General features: G+C 46.0%; 1 protein-coding gene across 3 annotated transcripts in view; it reads left to right on the forward strand.

Moving 5' to 3' along the window:
* The window catches only part of unc5cb (unc-5 netrin receptor Cb), a 175,141-nt gene that overhangs the window by 134,338 nt on the left and 23,143 nt on the right, over window positions 1–17,660 (forward strand). The window contains exons 5-8 of one of the 3 annotated variants that reach the window (XM_029708988.1): window positions 1,629–1,809; window positions 3,731–3,898; window positions 4,223–4,387; window positions 10,410–10,469. In XM_029708988.1, coding sequence (XP_029564848.1) covers window positions 1,629–1,809; window positions 3,731–3,898; window positions 4,223–4,387; window positions 10,410–10,469 — 574 coding nt within the window. The remainder of the gene's footprint in view (window positions 1–1,628; window positions 1,810–3,730; window positions 3,899–4,222; window positions 4,388–10,409; window positions 10,470–17,660) is intronic. The other 2 variants (XM_029708989.1, XM_029708990.1) reach the window with 2 other exon arrangements.

Genomic DNA, 17,660 nt, shown 5'->3' on the forward strand with positions numbered 1-17,660 from the left:
GCTGCTAGCTAGAGTTTTGAAAGTAGCTCTGCCTTAAGTCTCTCTGTACTGCTGTTGCAGGATAGGGGTGCAGGCAGGCAGGCAGGCAGGCAGGCGGCTCTATACAAGCAGGACCCTCTTTGATGGTGTAGTCGTGATATCTGTCATCTTCAGACACTGCAGATGCTAGCGATGCTAGTGATGGCTTCTATCTCACCTGCATCACAATCTGTCCATCTTGTTTAGTGAGACAGTCATCGTGATGCTGGTTTTATAACAATCAGAAGAAAAACGCAGGTCTTATCACTCGAAGACCACAGTACACCCACCTATTCTAACACCAGTCATTTCACTGCAGTCACTTAGACTAGCACCCACAGATTCTTTAGTCTTGGCAGGTTCATATGGGAGAGTTTCTTCAGTTCCCTGAGGTGTAGATCAAGTGTCCTCCAATAGTTTTTAGACAATGGCCAGCCAAACATACTTGTTATCTCTCCCAGGCCTCCTCTGACTTTATCTGGCATCGTCTGCTTGTCAGGAGGAAGCACAATGCACAGAGATGTCTCCCGTGCTGTTCACCTCTCCCTGTGCACTCAATGCATTCCCTGACTCTGACTACACACAGGATGTCTTTTCTGGAGAGAAAACAGTTAGACAATTCAGAGAAGAAGTCTTTGAAACTGCCTTTGTCTGTCTGTCTGTCTGTCTGTCTGTCTGTCTGTCTGTCTGTCTGTCTGTCTGTCTGTCTGTCTGTCTGTCTGTCTGTCTGTCTGTCTGTCTGTCTGTCTGTCTGTCTGTCTGTCTGTCTGTCTGTCTGTCTGTCTGTCTGTCTGTCTGTCTGTCTGTCTGTCTGTGTAAAGCGGACCGGTCTCTCTGCCTGAGGCCCAGCCTTCACACCCGAGGAGGATGAGGTGAAGAAAAGTGTTTCTGTGATTTATGGTCAAATAAAAGCCCCACACGGTTCCCTGTTTTCTGATATTTTCAGGAGTTCAATATCTGTATCATTTGGAGAAAAAAACTGAAATTCATAAGGAAAGGTCAAGGAGCTTTGCAGTTCCAAAAATAGCAATGAATTTCCTTTCCTCTCGCTGTCTGACAATACAGTATTACTTTGTTCTGTTCTGGGGAAATGAAAAGAGAACATGATAGCTTTTTATAGAAAGACACAGGCCTCAGAGACATAAACAGTGTTGCTGTAATCCTGGGCTTGAGCTTTATTGGAGAGGTGAATGGGAGACAAAGAGAAGAAAATGTCTTTAAACCCTTTAAACACTTCCTTGTGATTTATTCCAGAGGAAATCAGGTTAACGTGTCTGACTGCCGTGCCGTCCCAGTTTCATGTCTGCTCTTACCGACTAGTTTTGATGTCTACTGTTCCTCACTGAGGAACATTATTCATGGTCTCTCTCTCTTTATCTTTCTTTCTTCTTTTCTCATTCTTTCATTCTCTTTCTCCCTCCCTCCCTCCCTCCCTCCCTCCCTCCCTCCCTCCCTCCCTCCCTCTTTCTGTCTCTGTTCCTCCCTCCCTCCCTCTGTCTCTGCCCCTCCCTCCCTCCCTCCCTCCCTCCCTCCCTCCCTCCCTCCCTCCCTCCCTCCCTCCCTCCCTCCCTCCCTCCCTCCCTCCCTCTGTCTCTGCCCCTCCCTCCCAGGTGGAGTGGCTGAAGAACGAGGAGATCATCGACCCCGCTGATGACCGTAACTTCTACATCACCATCGACCATAACCTGATCATCAAACAGGCCAGACTGTCTGACACCGCTAACTACACCTGTGTCGCCAAGAACATCGTCGCCAAGAGACGCAGTACCACGGCAACAGTCATCGTCTACGGTAACAATCAACTCTCACCGTGACACGATAACTGTAACAGCCTTCTAAAGTTGCACTGCATGAGGCGACTGGTGGGGATTTTTCTTAAGGTATCTGTGAGCAACAGATGCATATCTGTATTCACAGTCACGTGAAATCTATAGATTAGGGCCTAATGAGTTTATATCAGTTGATTGATTTCCTTATATGAGCTGTAACTCAGTAAAATCTTTAAAATTGTAGAATGTTGCGTTTATATTTTTGTTCAGTGTAGCTGGAACCTGTCAGGTTGTGATAAGTCTTTGAATGGAGAGGCTAGTCCAGGAATCCTCACCCCTCCTTATCCTCACCCTCGCCTGAGTCCTGATAACCACTGTACCTCTCTGCTCCCCAGTCTCCCCTTAGGGGATTAGACACGCGTGACAGCACAGACATTCAGGCCTCAGGACTTCTTCCACCCTAGGAGGAACGTAACTACCCCCACCCAGCATGTGAAGTGGCTAAACCTCAAGTTATTAAATCAGTCTCTCAGTCTGTCAGTCTAGCTAATCATCAGCTAACAGACACGAGGCTGTTTTATAGCCTTAAACCTCCTACACAAAAACACGCACGTGGGAGTGAGCGCACACACACGACACACACGCAGAAAACCGGACCAGAATGGGTGGAGGTTTGCAGGAATTGATGATGTCACCAGGGTCAGGTTTCAAATCCATCTCTCCTTCCATCCCTCCAGTGTCTCCCAGTACAGCACATCATCCATGAATCACACACACTGGCCCTGCCATGGAGGATTATGGGGGATTAGGGGGTCCTAAGTTATTGTTGGTGTCCTATTTGTTAATTTATCTATTTTAGTTGTCCGTTCTTACAGGCGAGAGCACCATGTGTGGCTTAGATGAGTCCAGTATGAGGGTGAAGCAGAGCAACTGTGTGTGTGTGTGTGTGTGTGTGTGTGTGTGTGTGTGTGTGTGTGTGTGTGTGTGTGTGTGTGTGTGTGTGTGTGTGTGTGTGTGTGTGTGTGTGTGTGTGTGTGTGTGTCAGCAGACTTTGGGGTCTTCAGGGACTGGGGTCGCTGTCCCTGCTAGGCTTTTCTCTTCACTAATGCAGTCTGGGAGGATTGAGTGAGTGCGCCGGAAGACAGCTTTGATGTTGGCTCATCCTTAAAAGAATACACCAGAAGCCACTTTCTCTGCCTGGATTGCGTCAGTCCCTCTTCCCCGTCCCCCTCCCCTGTATGCAGGCATACACACAAACACACAGAGACAGACATAGAGACAGAGAGAGGGAGAGACAGAGAGGGAGAGAGAGAGAGGTTCCCTCGTTACCAGAGGAGACAGACCAGCCCAGTGGGTTTCCAGCCTGCACCACAACAAGGAATCTGGGAAAGGGCTGGGGAGGACACGCAGAGAGAGGGATGGATGGAAAGAGAAAGAGAGAGACAGAGAAGGAGGAAGAGTAATAAACCCCAGAAGGAAAGAAAGAGACAGTGAAGAAAGGCAGGGCTTTGGCTCTGCTCCCGTGGAGTCTGATGCTTGGGGCTTCACTCATCGTAAGCTCTGAGGGGCCTCCAGCTCCTCACATCTGAAATGCCACAGTCGTGTTCTCAGCCACACACCCCACTGTCATTCTGCTCTGGATTTCGACTGAGACGCAGATGGAATTGGAGGAAAGGAAGAAAGGATTTGAGGGATTCAGAAGATGGGAAATACAGCAGCCAGAATAGCCTGTTCACATAGCTAACTAATGAACAGTGCTAACAGGGGAGAACCCAAGTGTACTACAGATTCTTCAATGCCATGTTCATTCGAGCAAAAAAGGGCTGGTGGAAAACACTCACATTCTCCAAGATTCCCTCAATGCCACTATAAAAAGGACAACGATTGTATTTGCTAAATTGTTAAACATGTTGTTTTCCGATGTTGTTTGGGTTTTTCTACAGTGAATGGTGCCTGGTCAACATGGACAGAGTGGACGGTGTGTAACAGTCGCTGTGGCCGAGGCTACCAGAAGCGCACGCGGAGCTGCACCAACCCAGCACCGCTCAACGGGGGTGCCATCTGTGACGGGCAAGGCATTCAGAAGCTGGCATGCAACCCACTGTGCCCAGGTAGTTACCGCGCCACTTGTCACAACCCTTATGGAGCAGGGGAGTGCAATTTACTGGACAACACAAACAGAGCACTATATATTTTCAGAAATATAGATATCTATCATTCTTACTCTCACTCTTCTCCACCCCGTTTCTTTCCCACTAATTGTCACACACTCATGCACCCAATCTCGCACACTCTCACTCCCACCCTCCATGCCTTCTCACCCTCTCCTCCCTCCCTCCCTCCCTCCCTCCCTCCCTCCCTCCCTCCCTCCCTCTCCTCCCTCCCCACCACCATGCCCCCCGCCCCCCACTCCCTCCCTCCCCTCTGTGTGTTAGTGGATGGTCTGTGGACAGAGTGGAGTAAATGGTCCACGTGTGGGACAGAGTGTACCCACTGGAGGAGGAGGGAGTGCAGCGCCCCGGCGCCCAAAAACGGGGGGAAGGACTGTGAGGGCATGGTGCTTCAGTCCAAGAACTGCACCGATGGCCTGTGTATGCAGAGTGAGTACAGTACATGATTACCATCCCCACTCTATCCTACCCTCCTCTGTCTGCCTCTGTAGGAACCCAGTGCATTATTACGTGATCCCTGTCTGTCTGTCTGTCTGTCTGTCTGTCTGTCTGTCTGTCTGTCTGTCTGTCTGTCTGTCTGTCTGTCTGTCTGTCTGTCTGTCTGTCTGTCTGTCTGTCTGTGTGGTTAGGAGCCATCCTGTTTCTCACTGCACTCCCATAAGACACCTCCACCCACTTCTCCTGTATCCCTTTCTCTCCGCTCTTTCACACTTACATTCACATCCTTGCACTAACATACACTTACCACTCACACACACACACGCACCTTTTCTCTTTCCGTCACACACACTCTCCGCTGTTTTGGAGTAAAATTACACAAAGACAGGAGACAATGTGTATCTTTGTTCCGCCCTGGGCCCTAGAGAGTACATCTAGAATAGTCAGTGTGTGTTAAACAACAGCCTCGTCACCACACCACCAGGCAGCATTACTGTAAGCTATTACCCTTGTCACAGAGTGGGCATTCAGGAGCTATATTTAAAATAATGATAAGTGATTATAATGTACTTACAGGGAAGCTCATAATTGCTGAGCTACTGTGATTGCTGCTCTAATTTAAAAAGCACGGGATTCCATCGGTCCAATGAGAGGAAAATTGGGAGCCCCAATGTCACACAGGCACAGACATGCTGCTTTTCCTGAACGCCCAATTATATGTGTTGACAAGCAGGCTAGTATTTGTTTCCCCGTAGCTTCTCTCGCAACATTTTAGAAGTATTAAAAGTGGGGGGAAAGGCACTAGAATTTCCTGCCGTTTCCTCCTAGTGCTCTGCAATCATTCTATAAATGTTATTGTTTTGCTCTTAACTCCTCTTGAAAACACAGCCTAAACCCAGCTTGTGGTCGGACCGCTGGAGATTTTCCGTAGGCGGAGAAATGCTCTTTGAGAATTTTTTTTGGGGAGAGCGAGAAACACACAGTTCAGTTGAGCCAACAATCCTGCCTTCTTTTCCCTTATTATACATTCAGAGAGCTGCAGAGATTGGAAACATACTTTAGCTTTTAGCTGCTTTGTTCTGTGTGCTGCAGACTCACAGGGTAAAACCTTTTCTACTTTGAAGTCGTGCTTATCTGCTAATTCTGAGAGGGAGGGAGAGAAAGAGAGAGAGAAAGGGGGAGAGCGCTGTAAGCAGGAGAAAGAGTGCTCTTGTCAAATTAAAAGTAAGGGGCGAGTCTTTTTTAAATCACTCCGTTCCTAATAAAGTCTTTAGGGTGAGAAGCCCACACACTGCCTCTGGTTCCTCTACGGTTCCAGTGTGACACTAATAGAACCCAGACAGTCACCATACTCCAATAACACCATGCAGACATTCCAGATGTTCTCTATGACACTAATGGAACCCAGACAGTCTTTACATGTCCTGTGCCGTATAGGATGCAGATGGTCACATGCATTCCACTAATATGATATGTTGTACAGTAGCCAATACATTTGTAAATGATGCAGATATAGCTGCTCCATACCCTGAATATGACCTATATAATCACCACATTCCATCATAATATGTAGATTGTACCTATGTCTGACTGGTATGATCCAGATTATGTGAATGCCACTAATGTAATGAATACAATGAATACAAACAATGGTACATTTACTGATTACTAGAGCATATTTAGTATATATACAACTTTGTCACACTGAAATTGTGGTTGATCTGTTGTTTTAAATGCTGGTGAAATAATTCAAATAGCAGCTTTGAAATGGAACAAACATTTCTTCAGCCTTTTTTAAATTTATGTGAAGCCCTCGTGAAGCTCCCTCTCCTTCCATCTCTCTCTCCCTCTTTCTCACTCCCTGTCCCCCTCTCTCTCTTTCTCTTTCCCTCTCCCCCCTCCCTCTTTCTCTTTCCCTCTCCCCCTCTCCCTCTTTCTCTTTCCCTCTCCCCCTCTCTCTCTCCCTCTTTCTCTCTCCCCCTCTCCCTCTTTCTCTCTCCCTCTCCCCCTCTCCCTCTTTCTCTTTCCCTCTCCCCCTCTCCCTCTTTCTCTTTCCCTCTCCCCCTCTCTCTCTCCCTCTTTCTCTCTCCCCCCTCTCCCTCTTTCTCTCTCCCTCTCCCCCCTCTCCCTCTTTCTCTTTCCCTCTCCCCCTCTCCCTCTTTCTCTTTCCCTCTCCCCCTCTCTCTCTCCCTCTTTCTCTCTCCCCCTCTCCCTCTTTCTCTCTCCCTCTCCCCCTCTCCCTCTTTCTCTTTCCCTCTCCCCCTCTCCCTCTTTCTCTCTCCCTCTCCCCCTCTCCCTCTTTCTCTTTCCCTCTCCCCCTCTCCCTCTCTCTTTCCCAGACTAAGCCCATTGCAGAAGCATTAGTTCTCTGTTAGATTAATGGCCAGTTTGCAGAGAATATAAACCCATATCCATATAGATTTAGGATCGTTCCCTGGATTGATTTTAGGAAAGCTAAGAGGGTGAATCCACTTATGTCAACGCTAATAACCATCTCCACCCACAGTTAGGAGAGCGGCCCATTATCTAAAAGCTCACATTATGGAAAATATGATTGGGAATGGAAGATGTGTGCAATCTGAACTCACCTCGCTCCCTCATCTTCCTCTCTCTACACTGGTCTGGGATCAGCACTAATAGATACCCTCAGATTCCATTCCAGTTTGATCTCATTTTTAGTTGTTTGAATTCATTTTAAACACTGCAAAATGTAATCCATCTGATTGATTTGATGAACTAATTAGTCAGACGAATAGCAATGTTGCTCACCCTGAATTGCTACTATATACGCGTCATCAAATGGAAAGGGTATTTTATAAATGTTGCTTATTTATAACCTTTATTCTGGAAACGGCGCTAAATGTTGAAGGATAGATGAATAAAGGGGTCAGACATTCACTGCAGTAACAGTAGATCTAACCGTCCTTAGTGGTGAGTTCAATGTGAAGGTAGTTTGACCCTCTGTTCCTCATGTGTTTGTGCGCTCTCTCTCGCTTTTTCTCTCTACCCCCCCCCCTCTCTCTCTCTTTCTCTCTTTCTCTCTCTCTCTCTTTCGGCCTGTCTTAGTTGATTCTGATGTTGTTTTCCAAGGCTGTGGTAACTCTGCTCTCAGACAGATGACATTTTGTTGACATATCGATCTGTAGAAAGGGTAGGGCTGACTGCAGCACAAGGTCTAAGACAGCCTTTATTCTTATCAAACACCAGACACTGTGAAATATCACTACATTGTATTATATTTACCTCAAGGCTTGTATTTTTTTATTTTTTTTTGCTGAATTATATCATTTTATGTAATATATTCTACATTTACCACTAAAATAGATAGGGCTAGACAACAACATTAGTATATGTCTAATTGTAGTCGTTTTGGGAATGGAAGAGTCTTCTACATAATTCCATGTTAAATATGTACAGTTGAAGTCGGAAGTTTACATACACTTAGGTTGGAGTCATTAAACTCGTTTTTTGACATCATTTGAGTCAATTGGAGGTGTACCTGTGGATGTATTTCAAGGCCTACCTTCAAACTCAGTACCTCTTTGCTTGACATCATGTGAAAATCAAAAGAAATCAGCCAAGACCTCAGAAAAAAATTGTAGACCTCCACAAGTCTGGTTCATCCTTGGGAGCAATTTCCAAACACCTGAAGGTACCACGTTCATCTGTGCAAACAATAGTACGCAAGTATAAACACCATGGGACCACGCAGCCGTCATACCGCTCAGGAAGGAGACACGTTCTGTTTCCTAGAGATGAACATACTTTGGTGCGAAAAGTGCAAATCAATCCTAGAACAACAGCAAAGGACCTTGTGAAGATGCTGGAGGGAACAGGTACAAAAGTATCTATATCCACAGTAAAACGAGTCCTATGTCGACATAACCTGAAAGGCCGCTCAGCAAGGAAGAATCCACTGCTCCAAAACCGCCATAAAAAAGCCAGACTAAGGTTTGCAACTGCACATGGGGACAAAGATCGTACTTTTTCGAGAAATGTCCTCTGGTCTGATGAAACAAAAATAGAACTGTTTTGCCATAATAACCATTGTTATGTTTGGAGGAAAAAGGGGGAGGCTTGCAAGCCAAAGAACACCATCCCAACTGTGAAGCATGGGGGTGGCAGCATCATGTTGTGGGAGTGCTTTGCTGCAGGAGGTACTGGTGCACTTCACAAAATAGATGGCATCATGAGGAGGGAAAATTATGTGGATATATTGAAGCAACATCTCAAGACATCAGTCAGGAAGTTAAAGCTTGGTCGCAAACGGGTCTTCCAAATGGACAATGACCCCAAGCATACCTCCAAAGTTGTGGCAAAATGGCTTAAGGACAACAGAGTCAAGGTATTGGAGTGGCCATCACAAAGATCTGACCGCAATCCTATAGACATTTTGTGGGCAGAACTGAAAAAGTGTGTGCGAGCAAGGAGGCCTACAAACCTGACTCAGTTACACCAGCTCTGTCAGGAGTAATGGGCCAAAATTCACCCAACTTATTGTGGGAAGCTTGTGGGAGGCTACCCGAAAACGTTTGACCCAAGTTAAACAATTTAAAGGCAATGCTGCCAAATACTAATTGAGTGTATGTAAACTTCTGACCCACTGGGAATGTGATGACAGAAATAAAAGTCGAAATAAATCATTCTCTCTACTATTATTCTGACATTTCACATTCTTAAAATAAAGTGGTGATCCTAACTGACCTAAGACAGGGAATTTGTACTCGGATTAAATGTCAGGAATTGTGAAAAACTGAGTTTAAATGTATTTGGCTAACGTGTATCTAAACTTCCGACTTCAACTGTCGCTAAGATACAGTACCTATGGGAATCAATCAATTATAAAGACTACTTTAGCCAGCCATGCCTGTTGTTGGGGACGTAGATGTAGAAACCAGTCATATTACTATTCAGGAAGCATCTGAATAAATGACTGAAAAATAGACAATGATTTCCAGTAGGAGCACCACCCTCTTTCGTCCACAGCTCAGCGATGTCACGTTGAAAGAATAGCTCCAATAGAAACTGGGCCTATAGCGTTGGTTTCCTTTAGTAAGCTCTAGCTAAATCAGGTTTTTACAGTGGCAACAGACTCACTCAGCATGAATATAACTAAGCAGGATGGGTCCGGAGGTCCCATCATTTAGGCCTGTTCTGACAGTCAACTCCCCCGGCTCTCTGTCTCGGTCTCCTCAGTCTGATTACATGTACACACTCGCCCCATCTATCACACTATAGATTTGACTGTCCATTGACTTGTCTACCTATCCCCCCTCTTCCTCTCCATCAGGAGCTCATTGTTTGTCTGTTTGTGTATGTCCCAGGTGACGGAGTGATGCGTGTGACTGTGTGTGTTCCTGGAAACGTGTCTGTGTGTGTTTAGTGTGCGTTCTCTGGGGTGTTTATTGTTTTTGTGGCATTGTGTTTAGGCCTTTAAAGCACAGCAAGTGTCAACACAGTATGGATATGTGTGGTGTGTTCAGTCATTTCCATTTTGACCTTCCCTCATACAGCTCGACCATCCCTCTACCCCTCCACCTCTAATGTGGGAGGTGATTCCCCAGCCCAGCTGTGACAGATGCAGCGCTGTCGGTGCTATTGACCCTGCCATTCTCCTGCTGTCTATCAGCCTCAGCTAGCTGCTCCTCCCATCCTCCTCTCCATTCCTCCTCTCCTCCTCTCCCTTCCTCCTCTCCTCCTCTCCCCACAGCCATTCGCTAGTGCTGCTAAAGCACTAAACCCATGCCACTGATGGATAACACCACCTCCCCACAGGCCCTCCTCCTCTCTTCCTCTCCTCTCCTCCAACGCCCCTGCTCCTCTCATCCCTCTCTCCATACACGGCCCATAGAGACTGAGAGAGGAGAGGGGAGCGTCCAAATCAAGAGAGATTGTTTCCCTGTGCCATCATTCCTCAAGCCTTCTCTGTTGCATTGTTTGTTTTTCTGTTTCTTTTAAATTTGATTTTCATCCTCCCATCCCACCTCCTCCCCCTCTCCCTCCTCTCCCCAAGGTTCCTTTTATCAGAAGTCCTCTGAATTCAACAAAGACAAGATTGATTTGGGATATCCATGTGAGTTATTGTTTTTATTTATGTATTCATTCCTTTTTAGTTTTTTTTTTCACGAGACACACTTGAATGGCGAGGTATATGCATGAGGTCTTTACAGTATCTGCATAACAAGCATCTAACAACCAGGCATTTGCAAACGTTGCTCCACTTTCTTATTCACAATGATGTTTTTACATAGTTATTTGGTCAGATGACAGTGCATAAAGACCTTATATATACCCTGCCAAATAAAGTGTCAACCTTATTTCCCATTGTCCTCCATAATCACTGCCCTGTACCCTGCCATGCCTCACACTCCTTCTTTCACTCCCCCTAGCCTCCTGTGGTAGCTCCCTCTCTCTACCTCTCTGTCTCTCTGCTCTCTCTCGTATCGCATACCGTGGCTGCCTGACTATCTGTTTTCACCCTGACTGGCCTTCTTACCCTTGGCTGGTAGTGCCCTTCTACCATGTTGGTGCTCATTGTCTCTACGCTGCCAGCCTGCCACTGTCTTACCCCAGTCCACAGGGATTAGGTATTTGGTATTTTATTAGGATCCACATTAGCTGTTACGATAGCAGCACCTACTCTTCCTGGGGTCCACACAAAACATGAAACATGAAATAATACTGAATATTAATAGACAAGAACAGTTCAAGGACAGAATTACATAAATGTAAAACGTCACACATAGCCTACATATCAGTATATACACACAATATCTAGGTCAAATAGGGGAGAGGCATTGTGTTTGCTGATCACTTTAGTAATCTTTGATGGAAGGGAGTTCCATGTAATCATGGCTCTATAAAATACTGTACATTTTTTTAATTTGTTCTGGATTTGGGGACTGTGAAAAGACCCTTGGTGGCATGTCTGGTGGGGTAAGTATGTGTGTCAGTGAATCAACCATGACAGTTTACAATTCAAGGTAACACAAAGTAATGTAGCCTCCTCAACTTGATCAACAGCCACATTATTCATCATCAGATTCAGCTGTCTAGAACTTTGTGAATGATTTGTAACAAATACAATGCTCTTAGTTTTAGAGATGTTCAGGACTAGTTTATTACTAGCAAGCCATTCTAAAACTGACAGAAACTCTGTTTAGAGCAGCATTGATTTCACTAAATACACACACAGGCTTTGTTTAATGCCAGTGGCAGATCATTGGTAAAAAATAGAAAAGAGTAAAGGACCAAGAAAGCTGCCCTGCGGTGCACCACACTTTACATGTTTAACATTCCATTAAAGAAAACCTAAGTTCTATTAGATAGATGGCAGAGGTTGAAAAACCATAACATCAATTTTTTCAACAATAGGTTATGTATATCAATAATATCAAAGGCTGCACTGAAATCTAACAATACAGCTCTCACAATCTTCTTATTATCAATTTCTTTCAACCAATCATCTGTCATTTGTGTCAGTGCAGTACATGTTGAGTGCCCCTCTCTATAAGTATGCTGAAAGTCTTTTGTTAATTTGTTTACATAGAAATAGCATTTTACCTGGTCAAATTCTTTCCAAAAGTTTGCTAAGAGTCGGCTGCAAGCTGATTGGTCGGCTGTTAGAACCAGTAAAGGGTGCTTTCCAATTCTTGGGTAGCGGAATTACTTTGACTTCCCTCCAGGTTTGAGGACAAACATTTTTCTATCTAAGTTTTCAATAAAAGTTGGTTTCTAATTATTGATTCACAACAATAATTTTTCCGCCTCACCCGCACTAAATCTAAATTACAATGCTTTCCCTTCATTGTTAGGTATTTTTTGCATGAATATGATGGCTCACATTTGTTGTTGTCATTTCATGCCTAAGTTTTCCTACTTTGCCAATGAAATAGTCATTAAAGTAATTGGCATTAAAATCAAAAGGTTTTGGGATAAACAAGCCATCTGATTCAATGAAAGATGGAGTTGAATTAGTTGAATTAGAAGGATTACTTTATCCTATCCCAGGTATTCCTTAAAGAGGTGGGGTTTCAGGTGTCTCCGGAAGGTGGTGATTGACTCCGCTGTCCTGGCGTCGTGAGGGAGCTTGTTCCACCATTGGAGTGCCAGAGCAGTGAACAGTTTTGACTGGGCTGAGCGGGAACTGTGCTTCCGCAGAGGTAGGGAGGCGAGCAGGCCAGAGGTGGATGAACGCAGTGCCCTTCTTTGGGTGTAGGGACTGATCAGAGCCTGAAGGTACGGAGGTGCCGTTCCCCTCACAGCTCCGTAGGCAAGCACCATGGTCTTGTAGCAGATGCGAGCTTCAACTGGAAGCCAGTGGAGTGTGCGGAGGAGCGGGGTGACGTGAGAGAACTTGGGAAGGTTGAACACCAGACGGGCTGCGGCGTTCTAGATGAGTTGTAGGGGTTTAATGGCACAGGCAGGGAGCCCCGCCAGCAGCGAGTTGCAGTAATCCAGACGGGAGATGACAAGTGCCTGGATTAGGACCTGCGCCGCTTCCTGTGTAAGGCAGGGTCGTACTCTGCGAATGTTGTAGAGCATGAACCTACAGGATCGGGTCACCGCCTTGATGTTAGGGGAGAACGACAGGGTGTTGTCCAGGGTCACGCCAAGGATCTTAGCACTCTGGGAGGAGGACACAATGGAGTTGTCAACCGTGATGGCCAGATCATGGAACGGGCAGTCCTTCCCCGGGATGAAGAGCAGCTCTGTCTTGCCGAGGTTCAGCTTGAGGTGGTGATCCGTCATCCACACTGATATGTCTGCCAGACATGCAGAGATGCGATTCGCCACCTGGTTATCAGAAGGGGGAAAGGAGAAGATTAATTGTGTGTCGTCTGCGTAGCAATGATAGGAGAGACCATGTGAGGATATGACAGAGCCAAGTGACTTGGTGTATAGCGAGAATAGGAGAGGGCCTAGAACTGAGCCCTGGGGGACACCAGTGGTGAGAGCACGTGGTGTGGAGACAGATTCTCGCCACGCCACCTGGTAAGAGCGATCGGTCAGGTAGGACGCAATCCAAGAGTGAGCCGCACCGGAGATGCCCAACTCGGAGAGGGTGGAGAGGAGGATCTGATGGTTCACAGTATCAAAGGCAGCAGATAGGTCTAGAAGGATGAGAGCAGAGGAGAGAGAGTTAGCTTTAGCAGTGCGGAGAGCCTCCGTGACACAGAGAAGAGCAGTCTCAGTTGAATGAGAAGTCTTGAAACCTGACTGATTTGGATCAAGAAGGTCATTCTGAGAGAGATAGCAAGAGAGCTGGCCAAGGACGGCACGCTCAAGAGTTTTGGAGAGAAAAGAAAGAAGGGATACTGGTCTGTAGTTGTTGACACCAGAGGGATCGAGTGTAGGTTTTTTGAGAAGGGGTGCAACTCTCGCTCTCTTGAAGACGGAAGGGACGTAGCCAGCGGTCAAGGATGAGTTGATGAGCGAGGTGAGGTAGGGGAGAAGGTCTCCGGAAATGGTTTGGAGAAGAGAGGAGAGGATAGGGTCAAGCGGGCAGGTTGTTGGGAGGCCGGCCGTCACAAGTCGCAAGATTTCATCTGGAGAGAGAGGGGAGAAAGAGGTCAAAGCATAGGGTAGGGCAACGTGAGCAGGACCAGCGGTGTCATTTGACTTAACTTCTTTTCAAAATGGTTGACAAAGTAATCCACAGAGAGGTAGGAGGGGGGGGGGAGGGGGAGGAGGATTCAGGAGGGAGGAGAAGGTGGCAAAGAGCTTCCTAGGGTTAGTGGCAGATGCTTGGAATTTAGAGTGGTAGAAAGTGGCTTTAGCAGCAGAAACAGAGGAAGAAAATGTAGAGAGGAGGGAGTGAAAAGATGCCAGGTCCGCAGGGAAGCTAGTTTTCCTCCATTTCCGCTCGGCTGCCCGGAGCCCTGTTCTGTGAGCTCGCAATGAGTCGTCAAGCCACGGAGCAGGAGGGGAGGACCGAGCCGGCCGGGAGGATAGGGGACATAGAGAGTCAAAGGATGCAGAAAGGGAGGAGAGGAAGGTTGAGGAAGCAGAATCAGGAGATTGGTTGGAGAAGGATTGAGCAGAGGGAAGAGATGATAGGATGGAAGAGGAGAGAGTAGCAGGAGAGAGCGAAGGTTGCGACGGCGCAATACCATCTGAGTAGGGGCAGAGTGAGTAGTGTTGGAGGAGAGCGAGAGGGAAAAGGATACAAGGTAGTGGTCGAAGACTTGGAGGGGAGTTGCAGTGAGATTAGTAGAAGAACAGCACCTAGTAAAGCGTATTGCCTGCCTTGTGAGTAGTGGGGGGACGGTGAGAGGGTGAGGTCAAAAGAGGAGAGGAGTGGAAAGAAGGAGGCAGAGAGAAATGAGTCAAAGGTAGACGTAGGGAGGTTAAAGTCACCCAGAACTCTGAGGGGTGAGCCATCCTCAGGAAAGGAACTTATCAAGGCGTCAAGCTCATTGATGAACTCTCCAAGGGAACCTGGAGGGCGATAAATGATAAGGATGTTAAGCTTGAATGGACTAGTGACTGTGACAGCATGGAATTCAAATGAGGAGATGAGACAGATGGGTCAGGGGAGAAAGAGAGAATGTCCACTTGGGAGAGATGAGGATTTCAGTGCCACCACCCCGCTGACCAGATGCTCTCGGGGTATGCGTGGAACACGTGGTCAGACGAAGAGAGAGCAGTAGGAGTAGCAGTGTTTTCTGTGGTAATCCATGTTTCCGTCAGTGCCAAGAAGTCGAGGGACTGGAGGGTAGCATAGGCTGAGATGAACTCTGCCTTGTTGGCCGCAGACCGGCAGTTCCAGAGGCTGCCGGAGACCTGGAACTCCATGGGGTGTCGTGCGCGCTGGGACCACCACGTTAGAGTGGCAGCGGCCACGCGGTGTGAGGCGTTTGTGTGGCCTGTACAGAGAGGAGAGAACAGGGATAGACAGACACATAGTTGACAGGCTACAGGAGAGGCTACGCTAATGCAAAGGAGATTGGAATGAAAATGAACTAAACAACTGGGGAAGCGAGAGAGCAGGGCCTCCCTCACTAACCATTCACTGAAACACTCATATAACTTTTCCAACTTCCACTTTAGAAATATAATTGATGTAAACTACAGTGGTTCAATGTTTCCAGGAATAGGCTCAAACTTAGTTTATTCAGCTAGATAACTTGGTACAGTATTCTTCCGTGAAACCCACCCAGTGCACCGTGTCCTATGACGCTGTAGCTAACTAGCATGCTAGCATCCAATAACACACGGTTAGCACCAATACACAATGTTAGCACCAATACTTGTTTACAACAAACTACCAATGGATCATACGTGTCCGTGTCTAGTTCCTTTCATAACGCAGAAGTGATTAAACATTGACTAGCTAACACAAAGTCAGTCCTGCTAGCTACACAAGTGGACTACACGTCTCGAAAGTTCAGAAAGTTAAGCTTACGTTGCAAAAATCTTATTGACTAAAAATGATACAGTACTGCTAGCTGCTAGAGTTGGCTAGCTAGCAATGGCTGCGTTTACCTTTAGCTTACCTTTATCTTTGATACAAAGACAACTATGTAGCTAGCTAACATTACACTAATCAAAGTAAGTACAAAAGCTTTGTATGATCTCTTACACACTATTTTAGGCCCAGCCTTTGGAACTTTGCCTTTTCTAGATATGGACACTATATTATGGTCAGCACATCCAATGTGTATGGATACAGCTTCAGAGCAGAGCTCTACAGCATTGGTGAAAATGTGATCAATACACGTGGATGATATAGTTCCTGTACTGTTTGCATATACCCTGGTAGGTTGATTAATAACCTGAACTAGATTACAGACACTGGTTATAATGAGTAGCTTCCTCTTGAGTGCACAGCTTCATGAAAAATACAACTCTCTGTGTTAAAATCACACAAATTATCAAGAATTGCACACATATCCAGATAATGAATGTTAGCAGTTGGTGGCCTATAGCATCACCCCAAAATAATAGGCTTTAGATGAGGCAGGTGAACCTGCAACCACAACACTTCAACAGCATTAGACATGAGATCCTATCCAAACCTTACAGGAATAGGGCTCTGAATATATGCAGCAACACCTCCTCCATAGGCATTTCTGTCTCTTCTATAGATGTTATATCCTTGTATTGCTACTGCTGTATAATCAAAGGAATTCTCTAAGTGAGTCTCAAGGATGGACAATATATGAAAGTTATCTGATCTTAGCAAGTTATTGATTTCATGAATCTTATTTCTAAGGCTACATACACCGAGTGAAAACGTTCATAATATTCAGTTGCATCCCTTTTGGCCTCAGAACAGCCATAATTCACATGGGCTCTACAAGGTGTCGAAGGCGTTCCACAGGGATGCTGGCCATGTTGACTCCAATGCTTCCCATAGTTGTGTCAAGTTGGCTTGATGTCCTTTGGGTGGTGGACCATTCTTGATACACATGGGAAACTGTTGAGTGTGAAAAACCCAGCAACGTTGCAGTTCTTGACACACTCAAACTGGTGTGCCTGGCACCTTCTACCATACCCCGTTCAAAGGGACTTAAATCTTTTGTCTTGCCCATTCACCCTCTGAATGGCATACATACAAAGTCCATGTCTCAATTGTCTCAAGGCTTAGAAATCCTTCTTTAACCTGTTTCCTTCCCTTCATCTACACTGACTGAAGTGGATTTAACAAGTGACATCACAAAAGAATCATAGCTTTCACCTGGATTCACCAGGTCAGTCTACAGTGCATTCGGAAAAAATTCAGACCCCTTGACTTTTTCCACATTTTGTTACGTTACAGCCTTATTCTAAAAAGGATGAAAAAAATCTAATCTAAACACATTAATAAAAAAGCCAAAACAAGTTTTTAGAAATGTTTGCAAATGTATCAATAATAAACAGAAATATCACATTTACGTAAGTATTCAGAACCTTTACTCAGTACTTTGTTGAAGCACCTTTGGCAGTGATTACAACATTGAGTCTTCTTGGGTAGGATGCTACAAGCTTGGCACACCTGTATTTGGGGAGTTTCTCCCATACTTATTTGCAGATCCTCTCAAGCTCTGTCAGGTTGGATGTCCAGGCTCTGGCTGGGCCACTCAAGGACATTCAGAGAGTTGTCCTGAAGCCACTCCTGCCTTGTCTTGGCTGTGTGCTCAGGGTCGTTGTCCTGCTGGAAGGTGAATCTTCACCCCAGTCTGAGGTCCTAAGTGTTCTGAAGCAGGTTTCCATCAAGGATCTCTCTGTACTTTGATCCGTTCATCTTTCCCTCAATCCTGACTAGTCTCCCAGTCCCTGC

This window comes from Salmo trutta, chromosome 23 (assembly GCF_901001165.1).
Source record: "Salmo trutta chromosome 23, fSalTru1.1, whole genome shotgun sequence".
Taxonomy (NCBI): Eukaryota; Metazoa; Chordata; class Actinopteri; order Salmoniformes; family Salmonidae; genus Salmo; species Salmo trutta.